Source organism: Loxodonta africana, chromosome 4 (assembly GCF_030014295.1).
Source record: "Loxodonta africana isolate mLoxAfr1 chromosome 4, mLoxAfr1.hap2, whole genome shotgun sequence".
Classification (NCBI taxonomy): domain Eukaryota; kingdom Metazoa; phylum Chordata; class Mammalia; order Proboscidea; family Elephantidae; genus Loxodonta; species Loxodonta africana.
In genome coordinates this window covers 25314537-25331183 of record NC_087345.1, presented here as the reverse complement: position 1 = coordinate 25331183, position 16647 = coordinate 25314537, and the positions used below count along the sequence as shown (strand labels likewise).

Genomic DNA, 16647 nt, shown 5'->3' with positions numbered 1-16647 from the left:
TGAGAAACTAATTTGTGCTGTAAACTTTCACTTAAAGCACAATAAAATTAAAAAAATAAAAACTCAAAGAGCCAGCTGAAGATGGAAATAAAATTCATGCTGGAAACAAGAAAAAGCCTAACAAAAGATGTGTAAGAACTGGAAGGAGAAAAGTATAAGCTTTCTTGAAAAACATTAAAGAAAACCTGAATAAATGATAAGGGTTAGGAAGACTCAAAATAAAAAAGATATCGATTCTTACCAAATTGACTTAAAAAAAAAAACCCATTAGCGCACGCCTCATCAAAATTCCAACAGGATTTCCTATGGAACCAGACAAGCTGATTCTAAAATATGTTTGCAAAGGCAAGCACAGAAAAAAAAAAAAAGGGCCAAAAATAAAGATAACCCCTGAGGAAGAACCGGACATGGGGCTTGTCCTACTGGATAGCAACTATTATAATTAAGAATGGAGATATTGGCATAGAGATAGATGAATTTAATAACACAGAAACAGACCTATAAATACATGAAAATTTCACACATGACAGAGATGGTATTGCTGATCAATGGGCTGAATCTGAGTGTTGCTGTAAACATTAAATATAGTGATATATGTAAAAGGCTTAAAATTCTTGTTATTGTTAGGTGCTGTCCACCCGATTTTCAACCCAGTGACAGAGTAGAACTGTCCCATAGAGTTTTCTTGGCTGCAATCTTTATGGAAGCAGATTGCCAGGTCTTTCTCCAGCCAATCTTTTGGTTAGTGGTGGGGCCCTTAAACACTGGGCCTGCAGGGCACACAGCAAATGCAGAGTGTTAGCTGCTGTTCCTGGCTTACTTTCTTATTTTAAAATTATTCCAAACTACTACTTATATCTCATTGGCTAGAACTTAATGGTATGGCCACATCTGACTATAGATGAGGCTGGAAAATCTTTGAGTTGGATGGCCATGTGCCCCAATTAAAAAGTGGGGTTCTTAGAGGGAGAAAGGAATAACGTATCTTTGGAGGCCATCAATCTCTGACATAAGCTAATGTCTGAACTGTGTTTTGACAAAATTATAGTTGTTTAGGAGGACACAGCCTAGAAGCATGCTCTCAGCTAAGGATCTGCACATGTAAATTCACAGTGGTTGGAAGCAGTAGGACCCGTTTGAGAAATTGCAAATGCTTTGGTATCTCAGTAGAGCAAACTGAGTGTCAGTTGGGGAGTGGGAGGGGTGGAAACTTTAGAAAACCATCAAAGGGTAAATTAGAAGAAGCCTTGTGTTCCATCCTAAGAGGCTTAAACTCCTTGCCAAGGGCCATGGGAATCGGCTGGAGGATTTAAAGTGGGAAGTGACCTAATCAGATAGATTCTGAGAAACTTCACTCAGAAAGCAGCATGAGCAGGGAAGGGAGAAGACTTCTCACAGGTCTATGGTAACTGTCTAGGTGAGAAATTATTTTGTAAATAAATGCATGAATGTTAACATATTAGGAATCTTTTTGACCGGTACGCATAGGACTTTGACAAATTGCAAGTGAACCATCCTTAGGGAGTTATTACTATAGATTTTCTATTGTAAGAAAATATTTGAAATGTTTGTTAAGAAACAAGTTCACCAAAACCTTAGCTATGTAATATGTATGCACACATATGGCATGGAATAAACTGGTACATAAATTATGGGTGTCAGAGTGTGGGTTAAAAAAAGGCAAGGATTTATGGGCAGCCATTCTGAAGTTCTTCATAGAAGCTCTCAAAGTAGCACAATACTGTTCATAGAAAATATTTCTCCTTCTGTTTCCCAGCTTGCCTTCCAGAAAGTACTATCGTGAGTGATGGTAAGTGGAAAGAAGGATTTTGAATCCTTGGAATTATTATCTGCCTTCTGTAAACTACCCCTAAGAAATATAGGACATCCATTATAACAAATGGAAACCTTGGTGGCACAGCGGTTAAGAGCTACAGCTGCGAACCCAAAGGTCGGCAGTTCAAATCCACCAGGCACTCCTTGGAAACCCTATGGGCCAATTCTACTCTGTTCTATAGGGTCACTATGCGTTAGAATTGACTCGACGGCAGTGGGTTTGGTTTTTTTTTTGTTATTATTATTATAATAAATAACTTTCAGATAGCACCTTCTAGTTTATAATGAGTATGCTTTTATACTTAGTATCTAACTTCTAATTCTCTAACAATACTTGCAATTCTAGGTGATGCAATTTGATTTAAACATATTTAATTTCAAAACAGGTAATCCCTGAAATTAAAAAAAAATAAGATTATATTGATTGATAATAGCAAATACTTCTATTGCATATGCTTGGCATTGTTCTATGCATCAAACACGTATAAATTAATTTAGTCCTTAAAACAGTCCTCTGAGGCATTTACTAGTATTATTCTCATTTTATAAATGAGGAAATGAGACAGAGATTAAATTACTTAGTTTAAAATCACGTGGCTATTAAGTTGAAGAGCCAGGATTTGGGCCTGGGCAGTTTGGCTCTAGAAACTGTGCATTTAATTATTACATGACAGGGCCTTTTGCTACTAATCTATTAACATTAGCATCTAGCTTAATGCCTGGTACATAGCAGGCACTCTGTAAATACTTGACCTACTGCAGATCCAAGAGCCTCATAGGAATGCTCTTCAAGAGACCTTTTTCTTCTGCATTGATTTTGTTATTTTTAGTACTTTTTTTAAGATTACACAAGTCAACCTTAATATATTCTCATGGTTAAAGACTCAAAAACACCTAAGGAGATAAAACTTGAAAATCTCACTTTCTACTCACCAACACACACTTTCACAGATGGCCATTGTTCTCTCAAGTATGATTTGAGTTCTGTTTCTATGCATTTACATTGTTGTTGTGAGTTGTGGTTGAGTTGGCTCAGACTCATGGTGAGCCTATGTGTAACAGAAATGTTGCCCAGTCCTGCACCACCTTCATGATTGTTAGGATGCTTGCGTCCATTTTTGTGGCTATTGTATCACTCTATCTTATCGTGGACTTCCCTCACCTTCGCTGGCCCTCCAATTTACATGATGTCTTCTGCCAGTGATTGGTCCCTCCTGATGATGTGTCCAAAGTAAGTGACTTGAAGAATTGAACAGTATTTCGCGATCCACAGGGTTTTCATGGGCTAATTTTTGGAAGCAGAGCACCAGGCCTTTCTCCCTAGTATTAGTCTGAAAGCTCTGCTGAAACCTGTCCACCATGGGTGACCCTGCTGGTATTTGAAGTACCGATGGGTTACCTTTCAGCAACACACAAGCCATCACAGTCCAAAAACAAAACGAGATAGGTGGTAGATGCTTTTATATACACATATGCAAATACACATGTATAGAAACCAAAACCCATTGCTGTCGAGTCGATAAGGACCCAGCAAATGGAATCACAACATACACAGTACCCTGAAACTGCCACCTGTCGGTTTTTCGTGCGGCTACAAACCTATTTCTTAACAGTCACCTAGTATTTCATAGTATGAATGTATTACAACATATATAATTATTCTCTATTGAAGGACATGGAGATCGTTTCATATTAAACCTGTTGCCTCGAAGTCGGTTCCGACTCACAGCGACCCTACAGGACAGAGAACTGCACGGTAGGGTTTCCGAGGAGCAGCTGGTGGATTCAAACTGCGGACCTTCTGGTTAGCAGCCTGCACCTCTTAACCTCTCCACCACCAGGGCTCCTGTTTCCTATTAAAAAAATTAAACCTGTTGCCATCGGGTCAAATTTGACTGATAGCGACCCTAGAGAACAGAGGAGACCTTCAGCATAGGGTTTCCAAGTAGCCGCTGGTGGATTTGGTTAGCAGCCCTCTCACCTAACCACTGCACAACCAGGGCTCCTAGAGCTTCTGTTAAAAACCATGCTGCAACGCAAATGCTTGCGCAGATATCTGGGTACATGCAGAGTAACTAGATACACAGATTCCTATTTCTGGATAAGCCAGGTCGAAGGTAGGAGCATTTTAAAATGCACTTCAACAACGCTTCTTTTTTCTTCCCCTCTTTAAAAGGAGCGGGTGAAAGCCGATGGGCGCTAGGTAAGTAACGTAGTAAGCTTTTCCCTAGAGTGTTGGTAAAGTAACCCCTCTCTCACAGCAGTCTTGTCTCAAAAACAATCCGCACAGGACATGCAAAAGAGGGGGAGTTGGAAATATCCGGGTTTCTTTGCCCAGCGTCGTCCACGCGGACCGTTCCAGTTAAGCCCCTCGCCCATCAATTTTGCCATTTTTAGGCTAGACAGAGAGAACAACTCTCTCAAGTACTAAAAATCGCCTCGGGACAGCAGGGCAAAACCGAAGGTTTCAATGTCGCATGAGGAGAGCAGCGAAGGGTGACGAGGCCCAACCTGGCACCGCCGCCGCCATGGCTACCGCGTTGAGTCGCCGCGGAGGACTCGCTTTCCCAGCGGCCTCTGCGACCTTCACGGGCGACCAGCCCGGTTGGCTCGCGTGAGCGTGGGCGGGACTGGGGCCGGAAGTCACGTGCTGTGACAGCGGCCCGGGTGAGGCTGCTGTCGCCGCCCGGGCTGGTTGGGGCTGGTGTTTGTGGGAGGCGCCGGGGTGATGGCGGTGGAGACTCTGTCCCCGGACTGGGAGTTCGACCGTGTTGACGACGGCTCACAGAGTAAGGGAGCGTCAGGGCAAGGGCTGCGGGTGGACGCTCCTCTGGGCCGCCTAAGCCCTGGGAGCGCTCCTGCGGGAGGGCTTTGCGTCGCGGTCGCCACTCAGCCGTCGGATTCAGGACACTGTTTACCCTTTTGGGTGTGAGAGGGACGCGCCGTCAAGCGTTACTTTGGGGATTGGATTCCCAGCAGTGATGGGCTAGGCTGGCCCCGTCGGGGCTCGGCGTGCTTGGTGGTCTTGCTCCTAGCGACCCCTAGGTCCCCCGAGGTGAGCGGCGTCCACTTTCTGCAGCCCCAGGACAAGGGTGGGGCGCACTCCGGGAGTCCTGGCAGCCCTGGGGAGCTGAGGTTGGTCCTGTGTCTGGTTTTCGCCAGATTCTCAAAGCGTTCAGTTCGTGAAGAAGCTGATGTCAGGGTTTCTGTTTCGGTTTCCTGTTTTTCATTTTTTTCATCTCATACCAACTTTTGGAAGTTTGAGTGGTTTTTTTTCCACATTTTTATAACCGAAGAAGGTAGCGAAAAAGGACTCTTCACACGATAAAAATAAACACGTGAATGTCAGTTTATCTACTTCATGCCTATATTTGTGCTGGGTGGTATTTTTCAGTGGTGCTCTGTAGTTTCCTATTGCAACTAGAAGGGCTTCAAAAATTACAGCAAATTTACATCAAAATTTGCATAAAACTGAATTGTCTGGTTTTAACTTAGAAGTCCACCCCCCCCCCCAAAACTCAACAAATTCAATTTCATTCATTGTTTTAGTGAAACTAAGATTAATATAAGTTGGCAATCTGTTTCTTTGGTGATATTTGTCTATATAGGAGGATTGTATAGGGGCATACTGTTTATGAACTTCTTTTGTAATGCATAAAGTAGAATACCTTTTTTTTACAAAGTAGAATCCTTTTTTTTTTTTTTTTTTGGAATCCCAGTTGGATTTTGCTAGATATTACGAAGAAAACTAATGTCTACAAACTGAGATGTAGTTAGGTTTTACTAGTCTCTTAAAGAAGGGTGAGCTACACCCGGGATGCTTTGTAGTTATTCACAAAACATTCCAAAAGATACTAACTTTTTTGCAGCATTAAAAAAAAAAAAGTCATCTCAGTGGTAATAACAACATTTTTTTCATCTTTTGGGGAGAGTATTTATGGTTAAACAGTGAGGTGTACCTTGTCATGTGTGAAGTTCTATGGGCAAAGGTGAAAGGTACACTATCGGATTTTAAAATAGTCCCCATTAGAATAATCTCATTCAACAGATATCTTCTATATACTGTGTACTATACCAGGAGCCCGGTGTGCAGTGGTTAAAGCACTGAGAAGTCTGCAGATTGAACCCACCAGCTGCTCTGTGGGAGAAAGCTGTGGCAGCCTGCTTCCAAAAATATTCAACAACAACAAAAAAAGGCAAACCCATTGCTGTCAAGTCCGATCCAACTCACAGAAACCCTATGGGACAGAGTAGAACTGCCCCATAGGGTTTCCAAGGAGTGGCTGGTGGATTTGAACTGCCAATCTTTTGGTTAGCAGCTGAGCTCTTAATCATTGTGCTGCTAGGGCTCCTCCATAAAGAAGCCCTGGAAACCCTGTGGGGCAGTTCTACTCTGTCCTATAGGGTTGCCATGAGTTTGGTTGTTGGTTTACGTACTGTGCTAACTTTTAGGGATACAAAGATAAAACAAAGAATGCAGGAAATAAATATATAGCTAGATTTTGGAATTTTACTTTTGAACCACTGTGTAATTCTTGTGTCACACCTTTTTAACTTTTACCAATTTTATAGCTATTCATTACCTTGTAGAAGGGCCTTTACAATGTTGTTATAGGTTTTCTGTTGCCTGCTACTCTGTGAATCCCCAAGTAGATGAAATGAGTGATAAGTTTTTGAAGCCTCCCCTCCCCTTTTTTTAAATTGTACTGTGGGTGAAGGTTTACAGGGCAGATTAGTTTCTTATTAAACAACACAATACTGTTTTGTGACATTGGTTGCCAACCCCACAACGTGTCAATACTCTCCGCCTCTCAAGTTTAGATTCTCTGTTACCAGCTTTCCTGCCCCCTCTTACCTTCTTGTTCTTGCCCCTGGCCTGGGGTGCCCATTTTATCTGGTTTTGTTTTATGGGCCTGTCTAATCTTTGGCTGAAGGGTGAACCTTAGGAGTGACTTCGGCACTGAGTTCAGAGGGTGTCCCGGGGCCATGTTCTCTGGGGAAATGAGAAATTCGTTGGCTGTTTTTCTAGCATTGTTATTAAGTACTGATTTGCTTTCCCATGCAGCTTTGACTATTCATTTCCCAGGTAAATGAGACTAATACTTGGGATACTGAGAATCTTATGCATTTCTTAAATTTAAGCTGTAAGGAAGACTTTTCATCTTTTATGTATGCCTGGTTTTCGTTAGTTTTTGGAGTTTGAATCAAATGTAGACCAATCGCTTTTTAAAATCGCCTAGATTAATGCTATAATGAGATAGATACTTTAATGAACCAAATTGACCCACCTAAGATTCAGAATATAAGTTACAGAAAGGGAGAGGGAAAGCCAGGTCTTTACACTTGAATACATCATGAGTCAGAACACTTTTTTTTTTTTTTTTGCATTAGAGTTGCTTCACATTGATAATTTTAGGAGGAAAAAATTCTGCCTTTTCCTAGAACACTGGAGTCAGTAAAGTATCCACATCACTAAAAGAAACTGAGTTGGATTTGAATTTGTTGCCTTCGGGAATAATGAATTCTTAAACACAAGATTTACTTTCATTTATTTCAATGAGTAGGCAAAACTTTTATTGTCTAGCAGTGGTTAAGAGCTTGGCTACTAACCAAAAGGTTGGCAGTTCGAATCCATCAGCTGCTCCTTGGAAACTCTGTGGGGCAGTTCTCTTCCTATAGGGTTGCTTTGAGTCGGAATTGACTTGATGACAACAGGTATGGTTTTTATTCCAATAATCTTAAGAGTCATCTATTGCTATGAAAATTCTATAAAAACTGGCACAATATTCTGTACTCAGCCAGTGTTTTCTCCTAGCTTTTCTAAATTGATTTTTTAAATAAATAAAATATCTTGGGAAATATCGGGTATTACAGGAATAATGTTCCCTATGATGAAGCAGGTCTAAGATCTCTATTTAAAAAGAATATGTGGGTATATTTTGAAACAGTAGTTTACTGTGCATAGAATTAAGAATTACATTATTAAATTTTGCTTGTATGACAACACAGATTTTTGCACCCTCTTTAGGTCACGAACATGTCTTTTTTGCAAAAGAGTTTTTTGTGACTAAAATGTAGAATGAGGACATTGAGTTGTCTAAGGCATTTATTAGATTGTTTACTAGCCCTATATGGAGTAAAGGGCTAGAGACTTTTTTGTAACACTGTGAAGTTGAGAGTTTTAAGATTATATCTTTATGTACATATATATATGTATAGTAACATCTACTCTTTATAAAATTATCTAATCTATTTGGAGGCGATTGAAAGCTGAATTATTCTGTTTAACTTTGAAACTTTATTTTCAAGAAATCCAGACATTTTAAAGTAATAAAATTTAATGATGCTTAGTAGTTACTTTGCTGTGATTTTTGAGATTATTTGCCATAAATTTCCTGTAACTTGTTAATTGTACTTATCATAAATTGTTTTAAAATTTAAATTTAGAAATTCATGCGGAAGTCCAGCTGAAGAATTATGGAAAATTTCTTGAGGAATATACATCTCAATTGAGAAGAATTGAAGACGCCCTGGATGACTCAATTGGAGATGTGTGGGATTTCAATCTTGACCCGATAGCATTAAAGGTTTTTATTTTTTTACTTACGGTTATATTATTAGGACATGTTATATCTTGAAACCTTTTTTTAAATGGACAATATGCTTTATTATTTGGATTTAGAGAGCTGAAAGAAACTTGGAGAAAAAAATGTTTAATTTCCTTTAAGCCATTCAGGGAAGGTATATATTTTTTTGTTGTTAAAGAATGACAAAAATTCAATATCTTTATCCCTTAGTGTAAAAGAATGAGACAAACTCCAGCTATTTGAAGGAGCATTTGTTTTTCATCATTAAGAAAATTAAGAGGGCTGTGATAGAATATTCAGTCTTTATTTTTTTGTTATTATCGTGATTATTTTACATATAGTAAAATGCGCAGATTTTAAGTATACTGTTCAGTGATTTTTGCCAAACATAGATATAGAATGCTTCCATTATTTTCAGGAAGTTTCCTCATGCTATTTAGGGGATCTTAATGTGAAAGTGATGTCTTTTTAATGTGTAAAGTCAATCACTCTTGCTCTCTTCCATTTTGAGGTAGTTCAGTCTTTGAAACTATACCCTGTTGTTTAAATAATGACTAATATTTATTGAACATTTATTAGGTACCACATACTGTCCTAAGTTGCATATTAACTTTATAAAAATAGCTTTGTGTAGCTATAATTCATATACTATACAATTAATCTGTTTAAAGTGTACAATTCAGAGGTTTTTAGTATATTCATAGAATGTGCAACTGTCACCACAGTCAATTTCAGAATGTTTTCATCACCTCAAAAAGCATCAAAAGAAGATAGAAGGAATACACAGAGTCACTATACCAAAAGAATTGGTCGATGTTCAGTCATTTCAGGAGGTAGCATATGATCAGGAACCAATGGTACTGAAGGAAGAGGACCAAGGTGCACTGAAGGCATTGGAGAAAAACAAGGCTGCAGGAATTGCTGGAATATCAATTGAGGTGTTTCAACAAATGGATGTAGAGCTGGAAATGCTCACTCTTCTGTGCTAAGAAATTTGGAAGACAGCTACTTGGCCAACCGACTGGAAGAGATCTATATGTGTATTCCAAAGAAAGGTGATCCAATGAAATGCGGAAATTATCGAACAATATCATTAATATCTCACACAAGTAAAATTTTGCTGAAGATCATTCAAAAGCAGCTGCAGCAATACATCAGCAGGGAGCTGCCAGAAAGTCAAGCCAGATTCAGAAGAGAACGTGGAACCAGGAATATGGCTGATGTCAGATGGATTCTGGCTGAAAGCAGAGAATACCAGAAAGACATTTACCTGTGTTTTATTGGCTTTGCAAAGGCATTTCACTGTGTGGGTCAGAACAAATTATGGATAACATTGTGAAGAACAGGAATTCTGGAACACTGTGCTCATGAGGAACTTGTACATAGATCTAGAAGCAGTTGTTCGAGCAGAACAAGGGGTTACTGCATGGTTTAAAGTCAGGAAAGGTGTGCATCAGGGTTGTACTTTTTTACCATACTTATGGTGTCAAGATGTCACATTGAGGACTAAGGTGTGCCTGACCCAGGCCATGTTATTTTTAGTTGCCTCACATGCATGCAAAAGTTGAACAATAAAGAAGGAATACTGAAGAAGAATTGATGCCTTTGATTTATGGTGTTGGCGACAAATATTGAACATACCATGGACTGCTAGAAAAATGAACAAATCTGTCTTAGAAGAAGTGCAGCCAGAATGCTCCTGAGAAGCAAGGATGGCAAGACTGCGTCTCACATACTTTGGACATATTATCAGGAGGGCCTAGTCACTGGAGAAGGACATCATGCTTGGTAAAGTAGAGGCTCAGTGAAGAAGAGGAAGACCCTCGATGAGATGGATTGATACAGTGACTGCTACAGTGGGCTGAAATGTTTGAGTGATTGTAGGGATGGCACAGGGCCGGGCAGTGTTTCGATGTGGCGTACGTATGGGGTCACTGTGAGTTCGGAAGTACTGTGAACAACTGTAGAGCATCAGGCACACTGTCAAAAAAGCGAAAAGGCAACGACAGAATGAGTTCGGAACTGACTCGAGGGCACCTAACAACGACGGCAACAGGAGAGACCCTTAAAGCTCAAGAACAAGTCTTAAAAAATAAAACATATGACTTCATGGCAAGTGACAGTACAGATGACAATTTTCTTGTGGATGTCCTTTAACTTACATACAGTGATTCTCAAAAAAGTATTGAAGAACAAACAGAGGCAATGACAAATTTGAGGGAAGGATGTTTAAAGGCTAAGCCTATCTAGCCTGCAAGAGAAAAAAGTGGGAGGGAAGTGACTTCAGTTTTCAAATATATAAAGCGTTAGAGAGGCAGCTTAGAGTCGTGAATATAAGGGCACAGGCTCTAGAGCCAAACTGATATGGATTCCTGGCTTTGTCACTTAAGATAATTGTGTAAATTACTTGAATGAGTTGAAAGGGCCTTTTCTAGTTATAATAAAAATCTTGTGTTCATCTCAACTCTCAGATCTGATAAAAGGGTTAAGTCCTCTCTCAGCTTTTATCTTCTCCAAGCGAAGAATTCTAATCTTTTAAATTGTATCCTCATGTGGAAACATTCCCTCTTCCTCTGCCTCCACCGTTCCTTTCTTTGGAACCTTTTTATAGTTTCATTATTCGGCAATTATTTTGCTGTATTTCTGTTTGTCTCAGTTTCCTAGTGCTGCTGTAACAGAAATGCCACAAATGGGTGACTTTAAAGGATAGAAATTGATTTCCTCACAGTTCAGGAGTCTACAAGTCCGAATTCAGGGCACTGGCTGTAGGTGAAGGCTTTCTCTCACTGTAGGCTCTGGAGAAAGATCCTTGTTTCTTTCAATGTCTGTAGCCACTCTTTTCCTCAGTTCCTTGGCTGTCTTCAAACCATTTGTACTTGCTTGTCTCCGTGTTTGTGCTGCTCCTTCTAACTCAGAAGTGATTAGATTTAGGACACACCCTACATGGATATAGCCTCACTAGCATAACAAAACCCTATTTCCAAATAGGATTATATTCACCTCTATGGGGGTTAGAATTCCAGCATAAGTTTTGGGGAGACACAGTTCGTTCCATAACACTACTATACAAGGTACTTTGCTCAGTACTATGGGAAAGTCAACTCATACAAAATCCCTGTAAACAAAAATTATAACCTAAGGAGAAAGATACGCATAATTTACTTAGAAAATACTGATTTGTTAGTATGTAGTCATTGTCGAAAGAGAGATCGAAGATGACACTTAATAAAGAGATCACTTGTAGATGATGATCAGGCAGGCTTTATGAAAGAGGTGGAAATTGAGCTAGACTTAGAAGGTAAGTGAACTGCACACTGTGTTTTAAATGTGTCTGAGCCGTAGAGTTGTACAAGGAGCTATGATAATTTTTCTTTTCTATGTTGTTCTGTTCTTTATGAGATTTTATTTTGACCCATTTAGCTACAACATCTTACTTACCTTATTTATGTCTGCAGGGCAAATTCCAAAATGATGAGAGGTCTTTTTCCATCGTCATAATTAATGGAGCTGAATAACATTCAGTATTACGTTGCATTTTCTTGCACCGCACTCACCATCAGCCACCTGATGGCTTAGGGAGGAGCTCAGGTTTTTGCACCGTGGTCCTATCATGTTGGGGCCATTTCTTCTCGAGCTTGTTCACTTTCCTTATTATACTGTCCAATGAGTTTTTCTTGAACAAAGTGGTATGGTGCTGGTGCTCAGTACAGAGTCTAACACAAGTTTAAATAGAATGGAGATAGTTTCAATTTTTGTATTTAAAAATTTTGTACAGGATTTTTCAAATTAAAAAGAAATGCTCTTTTCCTTTGTTTCTCTCTATAGCTTCTGCCTTATGAACAGTCTTCCCTTTTGGAACTTATAAAGACCGAAAACAAGGTACAGATTCCTAAACTTAAAAATGCATTTTTAAAAATGCTTTTAAAAAAAGTTATCTGTTATAATTTACTTTTTTCCTTTATGTTTTTAATTAATGAAACTAGGTCTTAAACAAAGTCATCACTGTTTATGCTGCACTTTGTTGTGAAATCAAGAAATTAAAATATGAGGTAATTATTTGTACTGTCTTAAGACTTTAAAAAGAGATGATTTAAAATCAAATATGTTCCTATATATTTACAGTATACAATAAATATTTATTGGTTATTGAATGAGTTATTTAAAGTAATAGTAACAATAATGAGTACCCTTCATTGAGTACTTGCTATGTGCCAGATACCTTGCTAATATTGTTAGATAATCCTTTATAACACAGAGGGGTAGGTGAGGAATAGATGAGGAAACTCAGGTTTAGAAAGAATCACTTGCTTAACATCTTAGTGGTAGTGACAGTTTGAACCTAGGTCTGCATATTTCCAAAGTGTGTGTTACTTGCCACATATGCTGGCTTTCTAGATAGAACTGATTTCTTAAAAAAGCTTTAAATCTTTAATATACATTAATTTTGTGTTTCTTTACCCATGAGTCATTAAAATTCTGGTGGAAGTGGGTAAATTTTCATTTTTTCTCTTCCTTTTTGAATGTGTTTGTCTTCTGTCTCCCATGAACTAATGGGAGGATCTGAAGCAGAATGGTTGGGTAAGACATAGTAGAGGCTAAAGAAATCCTAGAAAAACTTCCTGAGTATCAGTAACATCTTTGATACAGTAAAGATAAGTTGAATTTATTTGTATTATAAATGTTTTTTTGAATTTAAGTGATTTTGTATTTAAATGATACAGTCCTCTATTAACTATAGGTAACTGAAAGAGCCCTAGGAACCAAAGAACAGCATAACTTTAAAAATATCTTTTTTTGTTTGTTGCATCAGGCTGAAACTAAATTTTATAATGGCCTCTTGTTCTACGGAGAAGGAGGTAAGTTTTAAAATTTCAAAGTTGTAATGTGGTGATGCCTTTCTTGAGGGTGAAATGAACAAACGCTAACAGACAATTCGAGGGCTGCCATGATGATATATTGTCTCAGTGTACGGGAATAAGCTTGCAGAGTTTTTTGTTGGCTTTTTGTTTGGTGAACAGGTGAAAAAAACCTGAGTGACGAAGCAGTGGCAAGTTTACCAGAGTTGTTTGTGATGCTTTTATAAGTGACAGTACTGTAACTAGATGAGAATTTTCATTGAGTTCATTAAGTAGTGAAACATGTTTACCTCTGCTTGTGTGATTGATGATTGTCTCATTTTGTTTTCAGTAGTAAAAGACTGTGTTTTATGGGACTATAAAAATAACTTCTTTTTCCTTTGGTGTAGATTGAGTTTAATCTGAAACATTGAAATATGACTTCTCATGTTGTCTTTTAAAGCTACCGATTCCAGCATGGTGGAAGGCGATTGCCAAATTCAAATGGGAAGATTTATTTCATTCTTACAGGTAAGTGATTTTTGATTTGTATCGAGCTTTTTTTTTCCCTGAAAACTTTGAGTTATTTACACATAATTAAAAAAGACTTCTGAAACCTTCAGATGCTGAGGTTTGCTCTGAGGATAGGATAGTTAAACAGCATTGGTTACAGTTTAGGAGTTGAGTAACGCCTAAAAGATTTCCATAGCATTTTTAGGGAAACAGGTGTCAAAATGAGTTTCTTTGTATAATTTCATTTATGGACAGTTTGTCAGTGTGCCTTTTAAAGTAATTCAAACTTGGTAAAAGAGAATTTATGTCAAGAAGGGCTGTTAATGGAGATGATTAAGCTGTTACATGAGCGATGATGAGGGTGTTAAAAGCAGCACCACCTGATGCTTCTAACCCCATGTTTCAATTTAGGTATTCTCTTTGTCACTGCCAAGTTTTAGTTATTCTAGATCTTTTGGTTTAATTTTACCAAAAGTATAAAATAACTTCTATTTTTCCCTCCCCGTTACAAAAACAATGCTTGTAGAAATGGAAAAAGAAAAATTGGAGATAAGGAAAAACTACTCATAATCCTACCTACCTCAGAGATAATGTCCTTGAGATTTGGATCATTTGGGCGTATGGAAGTGATATGATAGCACACTGTACGTAACTGTTGTCTACCCCGTTTATATATTTAAAAAAAAAATGTATAATCGATATGTATAAAAGACCATATGTGATGTGTAAGGTATGAGGCTTAATAATAAAATGAACCACCACAGACTTACCTCCTGACGTGGGAGCTAGAATGTTAAAGGTGTCATTGCATCCGCTTGGGTACTGTTTTCTAATCACGGCCCCCCTCCGTGTTACATTTTCAAAATTGTTTAATTTCTTATATATTTAATTCCTAAATGTTTAGTTTTGTTTCTTTTTGAACTTGATAAAAATGGGTTTTGTCTTGTAGTTTTCTGTGACATAAAGAAATTTAGCATTAATGTTTCAATATCTCAGAATTATTTTTAAATTTTTATTTCTCTTACAAGTGAAGTTAAGCCTCTTTTCATATGTTTAAGATCATTAGTATTTTGTTAAATGTTGGTATTCTTTGACCATTTTTTGGTTGGATTGTTGGTGTTTTGTTGGTTTCTAGAAGTTCTTTACATGTTCAGGATATTAGGTCTTTATATGAGTTGCAGGTATCTTTTCTCCAGTTTGTCATTTGTCTTTTGACTTTGTTTAGGGTAGTTTTGCCTTGCAGATATTTATTATCTTAAAAGCAAAGTAGTAGTATCATTCATAGTCTTTAATATAGTTCAAAAGTTACTCAACAAATGGTGCTGTTTATTTTATTGCCTAAACTCATACTGCTACCAAACGTTGGTTTCCAATTCGGCTATTTACAATGAGCCCCTCTTATTTTAAGTTAGACTTAACAGTGTGCCACCATATCAGATATTCTTCTTTTAATGATTGCTTTTGAATAGCAAAGGGATTCTGACATTTGGTTCTGATTTAGTTTTTTTCCCCCCTAAATTGTGCTGAGCATATATATATATATATATAACAAAAAAAATTGCCATTTCAACATTTTTTTACACGTACGGTTTAGTGACATTATGTTTGCCACGTTGCACAACCATCACCGCTGTCCGTTTCCAAATTTTCCCATCACCCCTAACGGAAGTTCAGAGTAACCCAAGCAATGTCTACCTCTTTCCTCTTTCCCCCCACCCCTGGTAACCACTGATAGACTTTGATCTATTTTATATAAGTGGGGCCATACTTTGATTCATTTTATTAAAGAATAAAAAACCCACTGCTGTCGAATCAATAACAGACTCAGAAAATTTTAAAATAAGAAATTTTACTTAGATAAGAAAATATCTCTCTACTATCAGTGAGCTAGCTAGTTGCTATTATATCCTAGTGAGAGGTAGCTTTAAACATTTACATTCACTGTAATATAAATTTTGCTATGGAATATAATTTGTAGGAGCACATGTTAAAAATCTAAATGGATTAGATAGGCAAACTTGCTCTGCTATATCTGAAGAAATTAGCAGCCTTCTCATGAGAACTGCTGAGAATTCTTTGGACTCCAGATTTGGAGAATATCTTAAATGTTGAAATTGCTTGTACTTACCCAAAAAGGAAAGCCCCCCTCTTTTTTTGTGTTAAACAATCAACCTGTCTCAGCTAATTTGGAATGTAAGAAGTGTATTTGGGCTAACTTTATTGTCAGAAGCCACTAACTCTCCCTTTAATGTCTTGTAAATTGCCAATGACATCGCTTATGTTATGGTCAGAACCTAAATAGGAAATTGATCCATTTTACAAGTACACATAGTTGATATTTATGTCTAAATTGTATACTTGAAAAATGACCAGAGTCCCTTGGTGGTGCAAACGGTTAACACGATCAGCTTCTAACCAAAAGGTTCAAACCCATCCAGAAGCACCGTGAAAGAAAGGTCTGGCAATGCACTACCAAATAATTCAGCCATTGAAAACCCAATGGAGCACAGTTCTACTCTGATCCATAGGCTTGCCAAGAGTCGGAATTGACTCAGCAGCAACTGGTTTTTTTTTTTTTTTTTTTCTCATTTTGATGCTTTTGAATGGTCATAGAACTGTGAATATAGAGACAAAATATTTTGAAAGAGACTTCATAAATATTGAAAATTAAACTTTATTGACTTGAGCTGAACTTAATCTAGAGGAGGAAATCAGAATTTCATAGAAATTGGAATCAAGAAATGAAGATATTTTAGAACTTTAATAAGAAATGTAAAACAAAGCCTGTTTGAAATACAACTGAAAGACATTATTTTAATAAACTTTAAAATTTAATTTGTTTTTTTATCTCATTGACAGCTGCATAAAATTCCATT

General features: G+C 37.7%; 1 protein-coding gene across 6 annotated transcripts in view; it reads left to right on the top strand.

The window, feature by feature from the left end:
- The first annotated feature begins 4492 nt into the window (after positions 1–4492).
- WASHC4 (WASH complex subunit 4) overlaps positions 4493–16647 on the top strand; it is a 69030-nt gene continuing 56875 nt past the window's right edge. For 5 of the 6 annotated variants that reach the window (XM_064283667.1, XM_064283666.1, XM_064283665.1 and 2 more), the window contains exons 1-6: positions 4493–4625; positions 8284–8423; positions 12249–12302; positions 12407–12472; positions 13234–13279; positions 13722–13789. In XM_064283667.1, coding sequence (XP_064139737.1) covers positions 4565–4625; positions 8284–8423; positions 12249–12302; positions 12407–12472; positions 13234–13279; positions 13722–13789 — 435 coding nt within the window. In that variant the 5' untranslated portion in view covers positions 4493–4564. Of the gene's footprint in view, positions 4626–8283; positions 8424–12248; positions 12303–12406; positions 12473–13233; positions 13280–13721; positions 13790–14313; positions 14416–16647 lie in introns of those variants that run through there. The other variant, XM_064283668.1, reaches the window with a different exon arrangement.